The sequence below is a fragment of the Corapipo altera genome, unplaced genomic scaffold, assembly GCF_003945725.1.
Source record: "Corapipo altera isolate COAL_440 unplaced genomic scaffold, ASM394572v1 0, whole genome shotgun sequence".
Taxonomy (NCBI): Eukaryota; Metazoa; Chordata; class Aves; order Passeriformes; family Pipridae; genus Corapipo; species Corapipo altera.
Genome location: NW_020884872.1, coordinates 53079006 through 53103406, shown reverse-complemented (window position 1 = coordinate 53103406; position 24401 = coordinate 53079006). Strand labels below are relative to the sequence as shown.

The following is a 24401-nucleotide window of genomic DNA, read 5'->3' as shown; positions in this document are numbered from 1 at the left end:
CTTACTATTCACTAAGTACATTATCCACATTTTTTTCTACCAGTGGAAAAATACCTAGACTAGGAACACAGTATAATGTCATTCCAACACCAGTACATAACACAGCATAAGGATATGTGGTTTAGCTCATTGTTACAGTCTCCCCTGAGAAAGAAAAATGTGATGGGATGGTTCATCTTCAACACCAGAAGGGTTTTATTCTCAGGGAAAGAAAAATGAAAGAAGAGCTCCCTTATGAGTACCAATAAGCAGAAGTAGTTGAAAAGATCTCATACTACTGTCACTAGTAGTCTTAATATAAATTTATTTCACTGAAAATGCTCATTATTGTTCCTTATAAATAAAAGTCCACAAAGATAGTCTGTAGAGTACAGGCATCATGGGATTTCTCTTATTAACTGTCCATCTGCTGGAGATGGAAAGTAAAGTATTTGGCAGCCTATGATCTTTTCTTACATATACAGTAGAGATGGTAATGTCTCTAAGATTCATCAGTAAATAGATAAATCTCTCCCAGCAGCAGTCTTACTCGTGCATTAAGATAAACCATCTACTCAAACATATCTACTTTAACTTTTGCAACCTGTACATATTTGGAGAGTGTGTTTTCCTTATTCTATTTTATAGTATACAGAAACAGAAAAAAGTCAAACCTTCATGAAACATTTGAAGAATACCTTTAAATAGAATGCTATAATCACTTCAACTGTGCTATACTGCCCTACTAGATATTCTTGACTTTGTAGAATATCTACTTGCAAAACTCAGGGTACTGTAAATACAGTGTATAAGGCTTATATCAACACATTAGAAAGTGGCAATGTTACTAAAGGAAACAATATATTGTACTATGAATATCCATCACTTAAGCAATTGTTTATTTCTTCTTTGCTTAGCTATGTTTTTAGAGTTACAAAGTATTTCTAAACACAATTTAAACAAAAATTCTAAACAAAATTATTTCAAGGAAAAAATTTGATCTCTACAAAGTTTAGTTTATAACTGCAATGTGTAATATAGTGCCTTAAAAAACAGATTACTTAAATGCTATGTGAAAAGAGTGGACTTACGTGTTCATGATAATATATAATAATACTGTGAATAAAAAGGTAAGACAATAAATTTCAAAGAAATTATCTTTTGCAAACCCTCAGAATTTTTCAAGCAAGTCTGTTTAACTTTACCATCACAAACATAAGAAAATTATGCTACCAGACATTATTTTCTATTAAAAAAATGCATGTATAATTGGATACCTTTCTACATAGTCAAGCAGTCGAGAACAATGGTTAGAAGCAGGAGCATCATGGCCTCCCACAGCATAAAGAAACCCATCACATGTAGCCACTCCTACACCTCCTCTTCTCTTACACATAGGAGCACACATATTCCATTTATTTGTGTGAGGATCATAATATTCCATTGAACTCAAACACGAGCTTCCATCCCGGCCTCCAACTGAATATAACCTAAGAAAGTCCACACAAATAAGAATGTTAATAAAACAAGTGCTCAGAACTGCAGAAATAAAAACAAGGAGTATGTGTTTTTTTATCTGACATCAGCCAACAGAAAAAAGAAAAAATACAACATTTTAAAATAATTTGATTTTTATATAGCGAACAAACAGATGTTTTTGATATTATTAAAAAACTCACATGATACTTAGTTCTTTGCCCACCTGAATAGAAAGGAAGATATTTCTTTCTGTAATGGATATTTTCATTCTTCCATTACTGCATACATAGTCAAGGGTGCCACAAGTGACATGCAGATATGTCTCTATAGATTTATAAATCACGTAAGCAGGATTGTTGCCTAAGCTTATCATCTGTGAGACGAAAGTGGAAGCGCTAATTTACAATTGGTAATCCAGGTAACATAAAAAATATGCAATCCATTTATTATAGTTTCTCGGTGTTTTTATTGTGCATCAAACTAGTAAGAAACACCCTGTCAACTGCTCTCCTGTATTTTAAAATTTATCTTATATAGTACTACTGAATACATTCAATGTCAGAATAGAATCAGAATAATTAGAAGAACAAGCTTCTACTCTGCCTTTCTTGAAAAAAGAAAAAAAAAAGAGGCACTTGGTATTCTAAAATACAAATGATATAGAAAATTGTAGTCAGTCTTTAAACTGATATTTGACAAATTCCACAAAAGAATCTATCAAGCTCATGTTCAGAATGAATTTACACATACAATATAGTAGATATCAAATATGAAATGTGTTGCAGTAGGAGTATGACATTTTGTTTTAGACATGGATTTTTAAAAGAGAACTAGCTCAGTTTCAAGAATCTTGCTTATATTGAAGAAAAGTCTTGCCCATGCTAACAGTAACAGATCTACCTGCAAGTAAGAAAATTATAACCCCGAGGCACTGTATATTTTCTTCATCAGAATTTATCGTGAGTGTAAGTTGGAAAGTCATGGAAAACTTCTGCAAAGTATTTTAAACTTGAAATTACAAAAATGTGGTTTAACAAAAAATATGCTGTGTTTGTAACTATCTTCAGGCAAGAAACTTGTTACATTCTACTTTTTATAATGGTTCCCAGGAGGAAACAATTCTGATTGTTCTTTCCCACTAATACTGTACTGCATTCATTTCTTATATGAATCCTGTTGTATGTTGTTGCCTTTCCTACAGTGCCTGGAGATTAACTAATAAAAACAAACGCTATTTTAAAGTCCAGCCACTAAGCAATTTAGGTTGTGAAAGCTGTCTGTGTGAAGCAATTATTCATTTGGAAGCTTTTACTGTCCTAAGCACTCCATGAATTCAGAGCTATTTAAATGTGCATTTACCATTACATTTCATTGGTATGGATGCTGATAAATAAGGAAGTACCATACCATTATAAATATGTCACTGAAGCATGAGAACATGTCAGTCCTTTCTGATAGACATGCTTGTGCTCTGGTTGAAGTACACAGGAGAATCCATGCTCCTCTATGAGAGATATTAAAGCAAGTACATTTTTTTAGTAGATTTTTTTTTGCAACTATTTCTTTGGATCTAGTCCTAATACATTTAACTTTCTTTATGATTATCAGATATCGACAGATGAAATCAGTATTAAGAAACCCATATGTAGGTGTTAACCTGTGGATGTCTACAGTGTCTAAATTGCTGTTGTGCTCAGAGCAGCTGAGCCTAAAGAACAATTTTGTTCACCAACCACAACCATATTTTTTTCCTTCAGCTGAGAATAAGACATACAGAACAGCACTAAAAAAATTTTAAATATGTGATCAAAACCATTTACAGTTATATAAATGTAAATATAAGCATTTACATGTATGTGCCTGCAAGGATGTTATCTTTATCTTCAAAGATCTGACTTGGTTCAGCTACCCACAGTGATAAAACTTTATTTGTGACATATAAGGTATGGTGACATTCTGTGTGAGCTGAGAGATATGGCAAATAGTACACAGGAGAAACCTGCATGACTGCTGGAGATCAAGTAGGCTACCCTGAAGCAATTTAAATGGCAGTAGACAATTACATGTAGATAGGTGAATTGATACCTAAAAATATAAACAAACCATGGTTAACAAACCCAAGATTTACAAATAGATTTCTAAGTAAATATCTGGACACCTAAACAACTGCACATAATTTTTAAAAATGTAATGCAGCAACACTTCTGCAGGCTTCAGTGCAAATAATCTTGTGTTTCCCTAGTCTAAATACCCACCACTTTACTTATTTCTTCTGGCAAGAAAAGTTCTCATTTATTCCATTGTCTTTCAATCGAAATAAATCTATAAGCTGATATTTCCATGCTGACTGTGAAGTACACTTTCTCATTCCTCTATTGCTAATAAAATATGGCTGAAAGCATTCCAGAGTTGCCGGTAAAAAGACAACAAATGCTATTCTTAAGTAGCTGATAAAAGTTTCAGTCAGTGACTGGGACCACCTAGCTTTTCTTAAAATGCTCTATGCTATTCAGAACAAAATTAATTTCCAAACCAGGTTTTAGAATTGTCATTTTAGAGTTTGACTGTGTTTCTATCTCATCAAGGAATAGTTCATAAAAATAAAAATAATTTTTTATGTCATAAAGGAGTCTAGTTCAGACAAAAAAGCTGAAAATCAAGAAATTGATTTAAAGCTCTGGTTGTGGCTGAGCCAGAACACTTCAGTCAAGAATCCCTTCCATTCTTCTGCCAAATTTCCAAGTCCTTATTCACAAAGACCTAAAATGATGCAGAGTAACTCTGAAACAAGTGCTGGATATTCAGGATACTGTACAGCTAACTGAAACTTTTGGAATACTTATAACCAAAGATATTTAGTAGTCTTACTTCCATTCATGGTCCTCAGGGTCCTATTTTGTTAGATGACTTCAAATTAATCATTTTTTTTCAGCTTTGTCTTGCTCATCAACAGTTTATAGTAAAATTTCTATAGAGGAAAGTATAATGTAATTCTCTGAATTAGCTGAATTGCTTTTATTGTGTATCCCATCAAAACTCTCGAAATTATAAAAATAATAATAATAATAATGATATATCACTGTTTAGAGAGGAAGATGAACATAGAAAAGAAAGCATTCAGTACTGAGCAATTTTATTTCCATAGTAAAAGTTCTGCCTGTGAAGATGTTATGGATTTCTATTCCCAAGTGTCCTACATTTCAGCTGATTCAGACACTGTGCATAGATATAAAATTGGACCAAACTCAGCCTCCTCTGAGCTGGAAATTTGTCTTTTCAGGGTTTTGTCACTTCTTGTACTAAGATGGAAAGAGATTCATGAACATTTGTATACATATAACTATATGTATAATTGGCTAGCAAAATGCGGAAGAGGTTTCAAAGTAGGAAACACTAGGAGAAATCATGACCAGCTTTTATCTTAGCATTTATCTTAGTTCAGCCATTACAAACCTTTGATAACTACTTGGAAGAGCCAATTTTAAATTCAGTTTGACAAGCCAACCTCAAAAGACCAGACTGTCTTTGACGTCAGGTGGTATGGCTGAAAACAGTTGAATCATGCCCTTGCTGCATTTCTTAATGAGGTTTTGCTTTTCAAAATTCTTTCACTGTGGATACCAAAGACCTTATCCAGTCTTTTGCTTAGGCCCTTTTGTACCCTTTTCCGGCCTTTCAGTGTCTCTGAAAGAGCAGCAGAGAATTACTGTGCCACAAAAGATATCTGTTTGTAGAAGTGAAGGCACCGTAATATTTTTCAGAAATGCTGGGCTACTGTATTGCTGAATCAGTCCATACCTGACCTAGGAATCAGACTGTAGGAGATGAAAGGTATCTATCCACATTGCTTTGGTTAAGACAATGTAGTTCACTTGCAAAAGTTGAAAATACAACAACTTTCTGAATGGAAAGCATTAATGAAGTCTTATTTTTGTGTGTAAATTTGGAAGGGCATTTCATGCACTCGTAATACAGTAGTGAAGTAAAAACATATAGAGTTGGACCCAAAAAAAACCCAAAAGGGAATAAAAATAAGTGCAATAAAATTAACTACTGACACACTGGATGGGAGTCCTGAGCAACCTGATCTAGCAGCTGGTATCTCTGCCCATGGCAGGGCAGTTGGAACTAAATGATCTTTGAGGTCCTTCGAACCCAAGCCATTCTATGATGCTACGATATAAAATATTGAGAGAAAAACACTCTTTCCATGGATAATATTGTTATGATAAAGCTTGATTTCCTACACTAGAAATTGTTGTTTCCTAGTAGGAAGAACCTCTTCCAAGCAATTTTAATTGTAATTGGACTTATATGGGCTACGTTATCTCTTCAAGACCATTGACAGCATGCAGATTCCACCAGCCAAAACACATTCTTGACTTTATCAGGCTATAGAATAGGTAAGGTAAAACAGTCTCTGTAAATTAATCATTTACTACAGGATGTGCATAAAGCCCTTTATTTGCTCTCTTGTTTATTAAAAAACAGACAGTGAATCTGTCAGTAAATAAGAATTTTTTATTGAATCCACAGAATTACTTTGCGGTAGATTGAGGTGTGTTTATGATATTAATTTTCTTTGTGAGTTTAATAATAGCATTTTGTCCTGTCTCAGTATCCATCTGTTGCATGATTTTGACTAAAATATTAAAAAAATATCTACATCTTTTTATAGTTTCTACAGTTAAGGAAGAACAACTTCAACATTTGTCTAATTTTCCCTATAGTGGGATGCAGAATAATTGCCTTTCTGAAAAAAGAGTTTAATCAAAAGCAGCAGTTAATAAACAGCATATTCATAAAATATCAGCAGCATCAAAATGGTCATAAAAGAACCTGAAATAACTTCTCAGGATTTAAATTAAGTTATAAATTTATTTATAGGTCAAAGTACATTTACAGTAAAACATAGTAAGAACAGAGAAAAGATTTTAAAACTTTCAACAGAAAAATTCTAAGGCTGATAACTTGTGAGTTAGACTTTGAAATATGTTTATTATTCTTTCTATTGCAAAAAAGTTTTATAAAATTCATTAATAGTAGCTAATTACTTCCTAAGATAAATCTGAGATACTCTACAGTTAGGTACATGATGTAGGGGTGGAAGCAGACATGTGATGGCATGAATTTTTTGACAGGGAAAAGCACTGCTGTATTTTAGCATCAGGCAAAATATCCATGTCATTCATAAAATATTGATTTAAAACTATTTGCTTGTAGTCAGTGAGAATATTGTGGGTAGAAAGCTCACAGTTTAAAACATACATTTTTTTCCTTACGTGACTGCAATTAAGTATGCCAGACTAAATGAATTATGAATAAGGTACAAGAGCAAAGAAAACCTCAAGCAACAAAAGCCATGAGAAAAAAACTGCATAGATGGGAAGTATAATAGTTTCAGTCATACTTTCTTATCTTGGTAGTTTGGTATGAAATTTTGAAGTGTTACTTCAGCTTTAAAAATCACATTTATAGCATAATAATACCTCTTTTAATTAATAATATTGATCCAGTTCCCTAGTTGTTACTGAAGTATGAAAATTATCCATGCATTGCAATTATATGGATGACTCGCAAAAAAGTCTTAGATCATTTAGTCTGTGACCTTCACAATGAACAAATCCTTCTCAGTTCAGCGAATTCAACCACTAATGTAAGATTCAGCTGAAGTTGGTCTACTGAGTCAAAAGGAATTTCATCTTACCCCAATATTAGTCATTAAGAAGGTAATCAAGCTTCAAACTGGAAAAAAATAGAAAGTTAAGAGTGGAGATGGCATGATATTCTGTTCTGCTGAGTACAGCAGATATTTGACAGCTGCAAGGGCTGTTGCCCATAAAGATACCTAGTTGAGTATTAAATTAGATATTTAGATTTCTTTAATTTCTGTAAGATTTATATTTTTAAATATCCTTTCAGATTTAAACATATGTGGAAATAAGGAAGTATGTGCATACACATGAAAATACACATATGAATGCATATGTGTATATACTTCACCTCCCACTAAAAGATAATAATGAAAAGTCAGACTTTCAGAATAATCCAGAATATAGGATGCTAACACCTCTTGTAGTCTAGACCACAAGAGATGGCTGAATGCTTTTTAAAAGTCTGTGCTTAATTTTGGAAGCTGCACAATTAAAAAATAGGCTGTGAATTTTTCTAGGCATTATCCACATTGCCTCCCGCTGTCTAGATTGGTGCATACATTACATTTAAAAGCTTAAGTTAGATGGAGTGACCCTACTGCCTTTTCCTGCCAGGTATTAGGATTGAGTGAGTTAACTCACTATGTTTGCTTGGTCTGAAGTACCCATATATGTCCAAATAAATGCATACATACTATATCATATGCATTATCTATGTAGAATTTGTTGTTCATCACAAAACTTACAGAAAAAAAAAGAACTACGTAGTATAGACAAAATGTTTCTTATTGCAAAAACTGAATGACAGTCATGCTAGTTGCATAACAGTGAACAGTAAGCTAGTCCAAAAGTTTTGCTGTATGGGTGATGGATGAAGAGAAGTGCATACTGGGGGCATGCACACTAAAAGATGTAGATGAGCAGTAAACATTTAAAACAGAAATGTAGTCTGAGCATGTGGGAGTTTGGACACAGTATATCACGAGGAAAAAAGGTTGATCAAATTCCCACCTTGCAGCTCAGCAATGTCTTTAGCACCTGCCATGTCTCCTAACAATCACTTAGGTTCTAAAGAGCAATGCATCCTAGGTGCATATGTGTCTGCCTTGGACTGTTCAAAGAATAGTGGGTTTACTGTAACGTGTCATGAGTTTTCATTGTCCTCTTGTAAGGGTCACATGTATTTATCTAACTTGTGTCTTCTTAGGGCTAGCCTAACCACACAGAAAGAAGTAAACATCTGTAGGTTACTTCCTATGGTACAGGTTGGATGTAAAATACCAAGATAAATCTTACTTGAAAAGGAGAGAATATGTTGCACTTTGAATTGAATTGTACATTCACTGAGCTGCATGGGACCCCTATGTAGGACATATGAATTTGTGTGCAAAAGCACAAAAGATCAGACCAGCACTTTGATTTAGTTATAAGCCTTAACGATTCTGCTAAGAGAAAATACCGCCGATAGTTTATTATATGATGCATGAAAGGCAAAGAAGTAGAACTCCTGGAGGAGGTTATAATCAGCCACGCAATCAAGTTTTGTAAGTGGTTATATGAATGTAATACATTGTTAATTCTCTCGTGCCAAACACTGAATGCTATTAAGGACTTTGTGGAATTATTAACCTTTGCCTCTCCAAGGTCAGTACACAGCAAATATATTCTTGGTGGGTGACTAACTACAAGAAAATTGTGAGAACTTTTCCTGTGCACACACAAATTTGGTTTGAATTTTGCCATTTCTCTTAAAAATGAAGGTTCAGCAACCTAAATTTTCTGATAGTCACTTTGTAAGAGTGCATAATAATCATAAGGGATATATTAAACTAAAGCAACTGCTATTTACCATAGGTACGATATTGATATAAATAACACAAGTTTCATTTCAGCTTTTCTCATTAAATGACCTGAAAACAAAACATTCCACTTCACATATGCCAACATCTCTATTGGTCAGTTTTCTGTTTCCCATTCAAACTGAAACAGAAAAATAGCTGGAAAAGCACTGCTGAAACAATAATCCAATTAAAGAAAATCCATTACTAAAGGAATCCAATTATTGCAAAACTGGTGGAAGTGAATGAATGTAACTGAATATAAATAAACAAATATTAAAAAAATGCCCCAAGCTAGATAGTTATTAAAGTCTCTCCACCTCACAAGTGAAGTTGAAAACGTAACAAATGAATTTGCATGGGTATGAAGGGAAAAATAGTAAATATGTATATACAGATGCATTTTTATAAAAAAAATATCATTAGTATGTTCAACTTCTATGAATGTTTAAATAGAATTAATAGAATGTAGAAACCATTCTGAATTCTATCTGCTGTAGTTAAGCAAGAGACAAAATTTGGCACTACCAATTGATAATAAATAATTTCATAAAGGATGTAACCACAAAATAACTTTTTTTTAATGTTGGACTGTCTTTCAACAAAAATATGAAAAAAAGAATATGAAAACATATCACTAAGGTAAACACGAAAAAGGATGGAAACATAATTGATGGGGAAAGATGAGGCTTTCCAAACAACTCCAGTTTTAAAGATGTTGGATTGGATTAAGAGGACCTATGTTTAGGGTTTTGTTCCTATAAAAGAAAATATCTCTGGGTCAATTTATGCATCCTGCCTATAGCATTTGCATTTAATTTCCCTGTTTAAAATAATCACCAGTCACAGGCAGTGCAGCCAGTGGAGGACATCACATTGGAGTAGCAGGTTATTTCCCAAAGAACTGCAGCCCATGGAGAGCCCATGATGGAGCAAGGGAAATGCATGAGGAAGAAGTAGTGGCAGATAAAGGCAGTTATGGGCTGACCACAACTCCCATTCCCCATCCCCCTGCACCAGTCAGGAGTGGGGTTATAGGACTATATAAGACATAAGTTGAGTCTGAGACAGTGATGAAGAAAAATGGCATTTTAAAATTTGTTTTTGCTCCTCACTAGCCAGAATCTATTTTTATTAGCAATAAATTGCATTAATTTTCACCACGACAAGTGTGTTTTGCCTGTGACAGTAACTGGTAAGTGATCTTGCTGTCTTTATCTTAACCCATGGGTTTCCTCAGCCTATTTTCTCCCCCGTCTAAAGAAGGAGAGGAGTGGGAGGTGGGCGGGCATTTGACTGTTAGCCAAGGCTAACCCACCATAATAACTTAAAAGCAACTGCAAGTTCACAGCATCCCCTTTCTCCTTCTCTCATTGTACAGTGCCTAAATGCAGAAGGTGACTATAAAAATAACTGTAATAGAAATACTAATACTAATGATAATAGTAAAAATACATTGATTCCTCTTTGTTGAAAGAATCAGATATAAGTCAGATAGATATTGATGAGGAATAATATTCTCTTGCAGCATTTCTCCTTGCTCTTTTACTGTTCTTCAGACACATTGAATACTTATAAAACTTTTCTTTTTCTCAAATAAGAGTAAAGCATTATTTGAAAGAGTACTTGAAACAGTTCTATTTCTAAAAGTTAAGATTAAACAACTCCTTGTTCTTTGTCATCTATCATAGAAAATAGTGTGTGATATCTAATAAAAACAACAGCAGTAGGTGGAAATATCAAGTTTACTATAGCACATCTTTGAGTATGTGGCAATCAATAAAGGGCAGGACCCCCTTCTCCTGGATTCCACAAGATGTTACCATGAGATTGAACTGTTTGCCAGTGTGTGTCACAGTCATTATTTTTGACACTTAAGGTACTGCTGTGATGTTCTATCATTTACAGTCAACCTGCAGATCAGATCAACAGCTGAGTATTTCATCCTTTTTTAACACAGATTTATTGATATTTGTTAAGGAGATCAAAGGTAAAGGGCCAGACTGTTTGCCATGAAAGCTACAATTGCTTCAAAAGAATCTTGATAATTTAGAACACAGAAGTAGAAATTGAGGAATGTTTTTTGTAATGCAGTTTTTATGGCCATATAATGGGACAATCTAGAAAAATTTCAGTTATTGCAGTGTCACAAAAACAGTTGGAATAACACAAATCTGTATGCTACACAGCATATCTTCGAGGTGTATATATTCCTGAGGAAAGTGTGTAAAATTAATTTCATTTTTACTTAGAATTACAATATTAGCATAAAACGTTCTGAAATTAAATTAAATTAGACTAGTGTAAAGGTTTAGTGTTCTTAGGGAATGTATGTTTTGTGTATTAGAGAGTTTATAGAAGGCTAATAAATAACCATGGTAGTCTTGGAGGCAACTACATTTTAAAGATTAGTACCTATTGGAATGAAAGTGTCAACTAGATATTTTTTTTCTCTAGTTTAAAAATAAAGAAATTATGACATAATCTTGAAATAGTACGTGACAATTTTTAAAAGCTTCTGGAAAAGATAGGAATTTTTCATACTTTTCATACTCATACTTGCTTCTAACTTACAGTGTAGAACAGTACTACTGCTTCAGTATTATCTGCTGAAAACTGTAGAATAGTAGTCTTACATAGTATACATTGCATACTAGTTATACACTACTTATGTCAGCCCCAAAGAGAAATTCAAATAAATCATCCAACTTTTGACTTGTTATCTGCACATAAAAAGCAGCATCCTCACAGTTTTTTCGAAGTGTAAATCTGTTTCAAATTTCTTTTTTTACTTATTGTATATTTATATAATTATATTACATATAATATATATAATAATATTTCATATTTATTGCTGATCTGAGAAAGTTCATGCACTCTTTCTCTTCCAGTCTGTGCAACAGGTTGTTAACAAGGTGGAAAGGATGGTGCTGTTTCATCCCATGATATTCTACGGTGGCAAGTCCTACAACACCTACCAGGTGTTAAAATTTGATAAAGACATCAAATTAACAATAAATAATTATATTTGTATATGTACTGTTTGATTATAAGAAACACATGAGGATGAAGGTGATGGAATCTCCAAAGCCTCAGTACACATTATTAGTGGTACACAGAACCAATTGCTGATTTGGAAAAACAAAAATGTTACTGAAAAGGAAAATTCTCCTTCTTGGTGTTGCATGAAAATACATAAACCTTTCTGTTAACCAATAAACATGCATTTAGAGTTTTGTGTACATGCTCTTGTTGTGTCTGTATAATTTTCATTCCATCTCTACTTTCCCACCTGAATTTTAGCTATTTTTATGCATCTATTCCTTTGCCAACTATAATAGTTTTGTTACTTTTCTTTGGTATGACAGGTATTCTTGATAGTCATGGTACACCCTATATAATATTTGCACTTTCAGTTAAACTTCCTTCAATATGCATGACCAGATTTCCACACAGTAATCCAAATAACATAAGTATTTCCATTATTAGCAACAGTTTATGTATTCTTCAGTAGCATTTCCTTTTCCTTGTCCACAGATTTCTTCTACTGTTCTTTTCCTGTGCTCACAAGGTACTGGGTTTCTTTCACTTTCTACCATTAAATTTCTTCAAACACAAGACTTGTCAATTCACATATATACTATTAAACATCCTATTTGTGTTGCTTCTTAGGGTTATCCAAATACTTCCGTAGAATAGCCCAATGTGACCCATATGATATTGTTCCCTTTGGTGACACTTTGAATGGTCTAATGATAATTTAACTATTGTGCTCTTGCTGTTACACTCTTTTATCCCAAGGCAAATCTTTAAAGAATTCCTGGTGTAACTGTGTTGCATACAACAACTAGAAGTACTTTTCTTCTTCAAATGCCTGTAACTACTTATTTCCTAGGTAACACCAGATAAACTGCTTTGTTGAAATTCTGGTGAAATAAATCTGCCATGTGTCTTTCTTTTATCTAGAAAACCACACATCTCTTTTATCAGTTGTTCTAGCAGCTCCCTACATGTAGGATCACATTTAAGAAAATGAATATTGCCTGTGTTCCTTATTGATGGATAGTGACTACTGTATCCTATTCCTCTGGGAAATCTGAAGTTAACAAACCAGGTGACCTTTGTGCTTGGACAGGAAGATATTCCATTAAGGTCTTATGGGTGAAACAGTACTGCAACTTAAAAATGTAATAATGCAACATGATTATACAAAAGAACCTTGTGAAATGGACTAAGTTTAAAAAAAAAGTACTTCAAATACTTATTTTTCTGAATTTCTGAGAAATTCAGCAGGATTTTATGGCTTCAGTAATTAAATATTTTTTCAGATTAGATTATGATGTACATGTTGACACAAACCTTTTCAATTTTTAGGAAAGTTTTTGAAATAAAATTTTCAGTTTAAATTTAAAAATGTCAAATGCATTTCATAATTATTTAATTCAGTGCAGAAGAAAGGAAACATAGGGAATAACCAGGAAAAAAACTCCTCAGAACTTCCATACCAAAATAGTTTCTCCCTTGTTGAATGATAAATCCAACATCTTGTTGCTCATTGAGATATCCCTTTCCAATATTCTGAGGAATGCAGCATATGTCAGTTGTGTGGAACAGCAGTGTAGTAAGAATAGCACCAGGGAGTTGAAAGATTTGGTTCTTACATATGTTTTCAAGTATTGGTTCTTGGAAAATGGGATAGTTTTTGAAGACAGTTATTGAGATTAAAAAAAAAATAAATCAATAATATATTTCCATTTCTTTCAGTGACACCACTGCTTTTCAGTTTTCAGTGATGTCCATTCTACTTTTCTGGGACACAGATAACATTTCTTTTCATTTTAAATGTGATATAAGTCATGCAAAATTCAACTGAGTATCCTATAACTGGGAAGCATTAGATATATGTTCAGTTGTGCAAAAGAAATATACCTGGAATATATATACATAATTATATGCAGGTCTTCATGATTTTAGATCAATGTTTGAGGAGTTATTTGTTTAGATCTTGTTTCTGCTAGTTTGCTTCATGGCTTATGCATTATTGAAACCAGATTCTTTTTTAACAACAGGGTTATTAAAGCAGTTTTGTCCATTTGATATACTCTGGAACATTTCAATGCCAGTTTGACTTAATAAGACAAAGCAATGACAATTAAGCTTCACTGGTTTTCAAATGATTTCACAACACAAAACGAACTCCTAGCATCATGGATGAGAGGTGGATCATTTGAAAGATCATCATTGATTCATACCATGAATTAAATAATAAAATATTAATAATGAATGCATCCAATAAAGTCTATTTAATTGGAGTCATTATGCTAATAGAACATAACTGCAATATGAAAAACTCACCAAATGAACTAAGACCTTTAAAGCCAGTAGTTTTAATTAATTTGAGATAAATTTAAAAAAAGCAACCTGTATATTGTTATAATGATGGAATTATGAGTACTCTGTCAGGTCTCCTGCTGCTGCTACAGAAAGGTACACAATTTCCTAATGTAAGATAGTTGTTTGAGGGCTAAATTAAGCTTCTTGTTTGATTTTTATTATATTCAGTGACTTACAGTCAGTGGGAAGAGTCTGACAATCCCAGAAATCAATTCAACCCATTTATATCAGGCCTGTATCTTAGGTGTGATAAGCAAAATCTAGTAAAAAGGATTTGTAAGAGATTTTTACAACTGTATAATCAAAACTGAGTGATTTTCAGTTGGAAGAAATGGGGTGGGCAAAATTCAGTGGGTTCTTGAATTATGCAATAGCACAGTCTATCACGAAACACAATAGCCTTAATAAGTCCTTTTTTATCCCTATATACTTTTTATCTAAACTTTTATTAATTTTTTTTAATGTCCTCAGCATTTACTGTTTCATTCTATTCCACAACTGCAGCTGTTTCACATCCTCTCCTCCTTTTTTTCAGTAGCAATAAAGTATGAGGAAAAGAATATTCCAAAAATTTTATTCCATCGCTCCCACTATTTTCAAGGGATTCTTTACTGACTGCCCCCTATTATGTTCAGTTTTCTACAGTGGGACATACCTTCCTGCTTAAATATCAAAACCTTCAAAGTCAGGATCTGAGACAGAGTCCTTAGGTTTCCTATATAGTTACTTGAGAAAAATGGGTACTTAGAGAGCACAATTCATACTGTCTGAACATAGATGTCTAAAATAGGTAAGACAAACAATATCCTAAAAGTTCCTATTTCTTTTGACCATAAAGGAAGCTTAGTATGATTGGAACAGTAGTAAATGTCTAAAGAAATATATCTGAAGTTAGGTGTGATGAATTCTTCCCCACCTATAAATTATTTCAGTTCACGCCATAATATTTTAGCTAAAAGCAAGTACTGTCTCCTGGCTACTGCAAAAATTAACCCTTTCGTGGTTGGAATTAGGACAATTAGATAAACTCGGTTAACTGGAATTGGCATATACAACACATAAAAGTCAGATGAGTCAACTACAATTTGTCCTGAATACAAACTGAAATGTCTATATTCTAAAGCATTGATAAGAATATTACACAAAAATAATATAGAATATACATAAAATAATACTTATTTCAAATCAACGTACGAGCCATTAGATATAGGAGGGTGTGCCCAAATGTGACTACATTTATTTCAAAAGACACCCTGAATTTCAGTATGCTAAAAGTTAGTTACTACTGTGTACCAGAGTTATTCATCCCTCTATGAAAAGTGTTTCAATTGTGTAAGCATACCCTACTCACTTGCCATTTAATGCTGCTACTCCAACAGTGCTTCTGGCAATTGACATACTTGCCACAAATGTCCACTGCTGACTTTGAGGATCCCACCTCTCAACTGTGTTCAAATAACTCCAACCATCATGTCCTCCCACTGCATAAATAGGCCCTTCAAGCACTGTAACTCCTAAAAATGGAAGAGAGAGTGAGAGAACATAAAAATATGCTTTCTCTATGAGTAGTAAAAATTAAAAAAGTTTTCCAAAAGACAACCAACAAATGAACTTGTATATTCAAAGTAAAAATGGAAGAACCAATTTGAGATTTGATTAATTAAGGATTAACAAACAAGAATAAAATAATGTCACTCCACACATTTCTATGAAAAACAGGTCTTGTCACACAAACTTAATTTCATTCCTTGAGAAGAGTGTTTGCTTCTTAGATTTCTGTAAACTGTTTGACTTAGTATCTCATAACATTCTGATTATGAATTAGCTCTTTAGAATAGCAGTAAAGCACAAAAAGTATGGACTGGATAGCTGACAGATCTTAAATTATTGTCAACCTAAGGGGTATTGGTGGGTCCCACAGGAAAGGGAAAGAAGTCTGATTTTTTTTTTTAGTATTTTTGTCAATTACGTAAAAGAAAATACACTTTTCTTTCACTAGCAAAAAGCTTGATGGATCCGTACAGAATCAAAAAACCACATTTAAAGGCTTGAGCAAGTAACTTAGACTGTGAAATTTAGCTGGTTCATCAGTTTTACCCTATCAAAAGAAGAAATAGCCAGATACCTTCACAGGAAAATAATGTTGTATATATAAGGATTCTTTTATTTATTGAAGAAAAAAAAAAAACAAAATGTAAAGCACGAAAATTTAAAAAGGAAATATTTAAATAAGAAACAGATTTTTAACTATGAGGGGTTTTAATAACCCAGTTAAAGGAATTGATCAATTCTCTCACTGTATCTTCAGTCAAGCTTAGAAGTTTCTGGAAGATAAGTTAGAGCTAAGTACCATTTGTTACAAGAAAGTGAGCTCAGTAATTCTATTCTGTGAATCCATCACCCCAAATGAGCATCATTCTGAAAAATCTCGGGCTAAGTACAATTCTATTCCTAAGTCAATATCTTTTTTTGTCCCCCACTCCATTTCACATGATTTGAACTCATCAGAAAGTCAGAAAACAGTAGACCATTAAAGTTTCAGAGAACTGTTTTTTTTTTTTCTTGCAGAAAAGTCCATTTTTAGTTTAAAATAATGTAAAGTTTCCACTTTCTGTGTAGAAACATGTTGTTCTATTTCAGAAAAGTCACTCATTAAAAGATTATTTGACCTTAAAATTATATTTATCAATGAGTTTGAATATGTTTCCTCTCAGTGTTCACAGAAAGTGTTCCCGCACTTTGGGTGTTGGTTTTGGTTTGTTGGTATTTTTTAACTTAGAAAGAAAATAATTAGAAAGTCCTACTAACCCTTACAAAACTTTTTCTGCTTATGAAGTCTGAGCCTCATATTTTTCTGTAGAAACTCATTCTCATTCTGCCAACTCATTCCCCAATGTTTTTTATTGTCTTGCTTATAAATGCTTTCTATTCAATTAGATCTTCCAGTTATATTTTTTCCAGAATATTAAAGGGGATATTAAATTGAAGTCATGATATATAAATCTCAATGACTTACCTCAGAATGCAACCACTGACACATGTAGGAAGATGTGTGTCAGTGTTCACACAAAAATTAGGGCATAATAGGCTGAAAAATATATGTAGTTTGCGAGTGGAGCTTTTTGCTTATTCTAATATCTAATATTTTTAAATATTCTTAAATCCAAAACAAACAGGTTTACATTGTCAAAAAAGTATTTGCTATGATTTATTATAACAACACTGTACTATTTAGCTTTTCATCTATATGCTCTTAATTTAATGCAAAGTTAAATAGAAAATCAAATTCTTATTGGGATAAAAATGAGTCATATTCAGAGAAAGTTTAGGTGCGTGAATGTTTCTATACAGGTACTCACATACATAATTGCTATCTAGATAAATGCCCAAACCCTCTTTCGCCTAAAAAATTAAGCAGAATTGTATTATTATGCAGTGATTTTCACAGGGAAACTATGATGGATGTCAAAACATCCAGCTTTCACTTCCTCAAATAGCTTATTTGTACTTCCATTATGATTTAAAGAGTTGTTTTCAACTTATTCTTTTAATCTCATTCATTATTTCATACTTTTTGTCAAGTACCTCATACTTGAGTTTAATTCTCATCTTTTTCTTGCTGTAAATTAAGGCACCGCAATTATTTCAGTCACTGTTTGGAAGGAAATTTGCTTTCCCCATAATCAAAATACCATTTTTCCTGCATTTTCATGGATTTTTATCACTCCCCTTTTTTTTTTAATGACATTGAAAACTGATAAGCTCATGGCATTAAAATAATGTTATTTTCTCTCTCCATTTATTGTCATACTCTTTAACTGGGCTTTATACAGAAAATAGTCTACACTGGTTTCTCTGATCTTCTAATGAGAACTTTTCTGAGTTTATATAATGCATGTAGAACCCTGTGAGATGCACATTTCCTTCTGATTTTTTCCCCAATGATTTTGCATGTAGCAAATGGTGCTATATTGTGAATTCAACTGGCTTAGTTTATCGGTGGTCTCTGAACTTGTCTGATCTTACTGAATAACCTCTACGTACTTTGTTATCATGATGTTCAATTCCATTTCCACACAAATTAATCTTACATTGACACAAAAAAATGCTGCAGTTAGAAAAGTGTCCAAAAGCTGAGAATATAGTCACAGATACACCAATAAGGAAACCTAGAAGCTTATTTTGCTTGGAGAATACAAAATGGAACAGATTGAGAGACATGAGAACTAGTGGGTGTGGATGTAGTATGTGTAAAGAAGGTAAATAGTACAAAACAACTTCAGAGGGAATTGAAAAAGTACCATTAAAAATCAGGAAAATCTGCCAGAAATTCTGTAAGAAATGTAGGGCATACCAAGATAATTTTTTCCAAGTGTTAATCTAATCATGGTATATAAGTATCCACATAAAGAACAGATTGCATGATTAACTGTGAGAGGAATAACAAAAGCTAGTGACTGGAGTTGGTAACCTGTTAAATTAAACATGGGAATTTTGTAGTTTAATCAGTGATGGCAAGGATTTTTTTAAATTATGAATTTAGGAATATACTAGTTTCTGTGATGCTTGACAATTTCTATCAGCTCATTTTCCAGCCTGTTGTGTTCTATCTGATGGCAGCAGAACCATCAACCACTCCTCACTGCTTTTGCCATCAGCTAACTTGCTGAGCATGCACTTTTTCCCATCATCCAGGTTATCACTGAAGATGATGAGCACACTGGGCATTGGGAAACATCACTAGTGGCTTTTAGCTGGACTTTGTGCTGCTGATTACAGTTCTTTCACCTTGACTGTTCATCTAGTCAAGTTAGTCAGGAATTACTTTTCTTCTACAAATTTATATTCCCAGTCAACTTAATATGAACCGAAACTGTTCCAGTATTATTTGCTCTATCACCTTCTCAGGGATCATGGGGAAGCTGACCGGTTTGTAACTTTGCAGACTCTTCTTGCCCTTTTTGAAGATAGGTGTAGCATTTGTTTTCTTCCAGTCTTAAGGAACTAGATCACCAGGACCTTTCAAAGATAATTGACACTGGCCTCACCATGACATCAGTCAGCTCTCTCCACACTTGCAGGCACATGTTTTCAGGTTCCATGGTCAGCTTGCTTAAATATTCCTTAAATTTTTCCTCACCACTGAGGGTAAGTCATCCTTGTTCCAGATTTCCTTCTTTGGTTTCAGGGACATGGACTCTCAAAGCCAGTGTTAAAGACTGAGGCAAAAGAAGGCATTGAGTATTTAATCCTTTTTTGTGGTCTTTCTCACCAGGCCCCCTGCCCCAACCAGGAAAAAAAGCTCACATTTTCCCTAAGTCTTCCTTTTGCTGTTTAAAGACCTGAGAAAGCCTTTCTTGTTGCCCTTCAAGTCACCCATCAAATTCAACTCAAAATGTGCTTTGCCTTTCCTAAGCTGATCCATCCAGCACCTCCATATTTCTCCTGGGTCACTTGTGCATTTTCCACCACTTGCACACTTCCTCTTTCAGTTTTACTTTAATCAGAAGCTCTCAATCCATCCTCCTACCTTCTTGACTGATTTTTTGCACATCAAGATAGATTAAAGGAAGTGATCCTTGAAAAATCTATCAGCTCTTCTTGGTCCCTCTTTTCTTCGGAGATATATTTCCCACAGCCACCATTGCAGAAACCAATATATTGCCCTCAGTAGTTCTGGCTCCATTTTGTGGCAGCTGATGTACAAACTGTTGCATCTCTTGCCTGCTTCTATTACCTGTGCTCAAAGCCACCTATCTATGAAGCCCCACTGTCTAATTCTTATGTTTTCTAAGAAGCCAAGTTTGAAAAGCTCTAAGCAACGAAGAAGTATTTTCTTTCACCATTAGGCAGTGCTTGTACCATATGTTTCAAAAAATTTTAATGAGTAGTAATAATAATGTAAGCAACTCCCCCAAGAAAATAATTAAATACACATTTTATATTACAGTAGATTGTGTCATATATTCAAGTATTGAATTCATGTATTTGAATTCGTTTAAAGCTTAGATGCCAGAACTTCTACATGATTTTTATATTGTACATAAGAATTAAAGGGTGGTCCCAAAGGTGTTGCTTTTAGCCTCCCTATCATACAGAATGGATGGATTCCAGTACATCTCATCTCTGTGTCAACCTGTACTGAAGTTACTGAACAGTCCATGATAACTGCAAATGGAAATACCACAATGAAAATCTTAAGGGATACATTCTGCCAAGACCACAAAGCAAAATATTTTCCAGTAAAATTGATGAAACAAGACCATTCACTTTTCTGAATGTTCCAGGTCGTTTGTTTTAATAGGAAAAAAATTAAATTTATTTAAAATAGTCTCTGTTGAAATGTCAGAGTTCCAATCCTATTAGCACACTGTATAATTCCTCCTCCTTAAAGAGCAAAGGGACTGAACTCTATATACCTTTTATTTTTTCTAAATGGTGCAGCAAATTTCTGCATGGTCTCTTGAGATATGATTTTTCCCCTTTTTGCAGTCAAGATACTGAACAGTGTGTTAGAAGATGAGAGTTCATTTTGACTTCATGAAACAGGTTTTCATGTTCATTATGTGTCCTACAGTAAACTGACATCAGAGTACATAATTTTGTTGTTTTCTGTCATCTAGTTCCACTAGATAATAAACATTCACCTAGATTTACACTCAGAACGTAGATGTTGTTATTAAAATATATAGATCAGGCTTTTCCTGTTTCCTCAATGAGAAAAATAATTTTCAGCTGACACTTGAAGTCTGACTGTCATTAAGCAAATTGCACACAAGAATAGTACTGTTAGTTCTCCCAGGACAGTTTGCTATGAGAAGAGTAAGGACACAAGGCCCTCACAGCTTTTCTTCCTGTACTTCATCTCCAATAATTTGGCAGAACTAGTTTAAGGCACAAGAAAAGAAGAAATCCTCTTGGATTTAATGTTTCACACAATGCTAGTGCTCTGTTCTTTTCTGAGAAAAGCAATAATACATTTAGAAAAGGAGTATTTTATTGTAAGAGAATGACATTAAAAATAATTAAGATTATTATTTATCTGAACAAAGAAACTGGAAACTGGTGGAATCAGATCTTACTTCTCTAATTTGTAGAAAACAATAATTCTGGCATTGAGGGACTAATTTGTCCTACCCATCTTTTGATGAATTACTTTTATTTTCACAACTCTATAAACAGTTTGGCTTTGCTAGTCCTCATACAGATAGTTGATGGGTAGCTGACACTAGAAAATCAACTATGAACATCTCTTTTAGGAAAGGAAACACTTTGTTTTCTTAAGAGGAGATATGTTTTCAGTATTACATTGAGTAGTTAAGTGCAGTAACTACAGTGCAAAGGAACCTCACTGTTTCCCTGAAAATTCTGAAAAGCTTAATAACTCAGTGTTTGCTGTTTACTCAGTAAGAGTTCAGTATCTATTAAACTTGAACTCCTGTAATAAAGATGCTTTTGGAGGAATATATATAGTCTTGAGTAGAAAGTGTCCTAGCTAAATTATGTCTCAATGCATTGCAGTTTGTCAGTACAATCTGAAACTGCCAGATTCCCGAACTAAAACAGAAACAAACAAACAGAAGTACCTGGAAAATAATTCCTCTAAGTATTTAGACTTAGGAATCTATGAAAGCAAACCGTGTAATTTTCAAACTGAGATCTAAAAAATTAATATTGTCCAGTGTGTAATGGCAGGCATTTTCCTTTAGCTTGCCTTCACAAAGCTATTCAGCAAAAAGCCTATTATGTTTAATTAGGTGCTGAGATCTGTACAGTTCCCATTATTTATACTTAAAAACTGGAATGGGATTTTTAAATTGCTTTTCTTTGATGTTACAAAATAAAGGAACACTGCCTATTGTATTTTTAACTCCATATTTCATTATGTGCCTAATGGATCTAATTTCACAGATTGAAATTTGAAAAAGCATCACAGACAGACACTACATCATGACATTGAAGGTGAGAAGACAATCAGTGATTTGTTATCCAAATATTAAACTTGATTGAATAATACACTTTTAAACTCTGCATTTATTTAGTTTACAAGTAGGAGTACATTTCTAACAATCTCCTTTCTTACCCACATCCACAGAAGCATAATTAGACAATTCTGTATTAATTGTAACTAACATTGCTGCTTTTCCTTACTCTGTTCTTGCCCTCTTTAAGTCTTAAACCACTTTTCTTCCACAGTTGTGGTGTCAGAGAAAGTAAAGTCTAATTTGTTTTAAATTATGCATCAATGAATTAAACCTCATATTTAGTTCTCACAACCATAATATTAACTGGGTGTGAAACACAATTATCATTCTTCAGATGCTGCATATAAGACTGCCATAGGCCAAGGTGGGAATTAGGTGGGTGATTAACTGGAGAATTAGACCTGTCCTACCTTCCTTAGTGAATATTCAGTGACTCATTGTTGAAAATACCTATTCCTATGTTTATTCACAAGCGAGTATTGAGGCTGATTTAAAGAATTATAGAAATATCACTGTTCTCTTGGGCCAAAGATATTATACTAACATATTAATATAATACAAATTTATAGAAGTAAAGATCTGCTTGTGTACTCTTTCATTACATTCAGTTTTTTAGATAAGACACTAGATTCTTAACACTGCCACACTATTACCCTGAGAACATGACTCGGAAATTATTATAAGTGTTGTTGTTATGATTTGTAACTCTTTAGTGGATTGGGTCATGATCTACTACTTACTGAAGGTGTAAAGTACAATAGAAATATACTTAATAATTCTGAAAAAAAATCTCCATAATGCTCCCCATGATTAGGAGGAAAATCCAAAGCAAAAATCTAATATACATGCAAATCAATATTGCAGAAAAAATACTTAGGCCTTATGCCAATACACAGTGAAAGCAGCCAGAATGATATATCTCTCCTGAGATTTTCACATTAAAAATAACAATAATTTAACTACATAGAGGTACACATTACTAATCAATATTGCATAAAAGAAAGCTTCTCAAACTAATCTCTTAAGACCTGCTTCTGAAAGGGTAAACAATAAGCTGTGTCAGAGCACTCTCTGATCTGGCAAGCTGATCTGTTGAAAAACTATTCTACTTAATGCTCAGGTGATGATAGGTGCTGAAAGAATTCCTTGTTTTGCTTTCCTTGCATGTGCAGCTTTTGCTTTACCTGTTAAATTGCCTTTATCCCATCCCAGAAGTTCATTTTTTGTACTTCTTCTTCTCTCCCCAGCCCACCAGGGGCCAGAGAGCCAGCAGCTCTGTGGGACTAAATTGCTGGCTGGGGTTAAATCACAACATGGAAACTGTTTCTTCTTGTTGCACAAGTAACAAAGCAGTGAAAATTTTTCTTTCTACTCTTGAAGCACATAATCAATATATGAATGTGATCTTCATGATGGAAAGTATTGTTTATGATTGCCAATATATGAAGGTCCAAAAGCACCTCAGATTTCCTGCACTAGCAGAGTATGCTGCAGATTTGACATATAGAGATGCATCCATGACACCTCTGTTGATTTAAGCTTCAATTGAACAATCATGGTCATTTCCTCAGAGTATATAAATACTGCTGCATACATCTGGAAATACGGAATATCATTGTCCAGTGCAGTAGAATTTGTTTAGTATTATATGTGTGGTAGTATGAAGTGGTATAATATTTCCAGTTGTCAATATGCTTTCATAAACTAGTAACAGGAAAAGTTTCCTTTATCCACTGTTTTAGCTGGTTTGCACTGTAACAAACATTCAGCAAAAAATATGATTATATCTTTCAAGAATTCTTTTATGTATAAATAATTGCTCTGCTTACAGCACTTCTGGGAAATTAATTAATCATAAAAAATTACAGTTTAATCATACCAATAGGGTATGAGCTAATCTGTTGGTTTCAATGCTAATTCAATTGTCTTCATTTTACTGACATTTCTTTCTTCCTGCCTTTCATCTCTGGCCTCTAGTTCATAAGGACACTGTAGGTTCATATCTTCCCCGATGTCCAGAATGGAATCTCAGATTGTCATGGATCTGTCTCTTTACCTTGGTTCTTTTTAAT

General features: G+C 33.6%; 1 protein-coding gene across 3 annotated transcripts in view; it reads right to left on the bottom strand.

The window, feature by feature from the left end:
• Positions 1 to 24401, bottom strand: part of KLHL1 (kelch like family member 1) — a 199294-nt gene that overhangs the window by 12578 nt on the left and 162315 nt on the right. For all 3 annotated transcript variants that reach the window (XM_027647106.1, XM_027647098.1, XM_027647116.1), the window contains 2 exons: positions 15696 to 15858; positions 1257 to 1469 (listed from right to left, as the gene is read on the bottom strand). In XM_027647106.1, coding sequence (XP_027502907.1) covers positions 1257 to 1469; positions 15696 to 15858 — 376 coding nt within the window. The remainder of the gene's footprint in view (positions 1 to 1256; positions 1470 to 15695; positions 15859 to 24401) is intronic.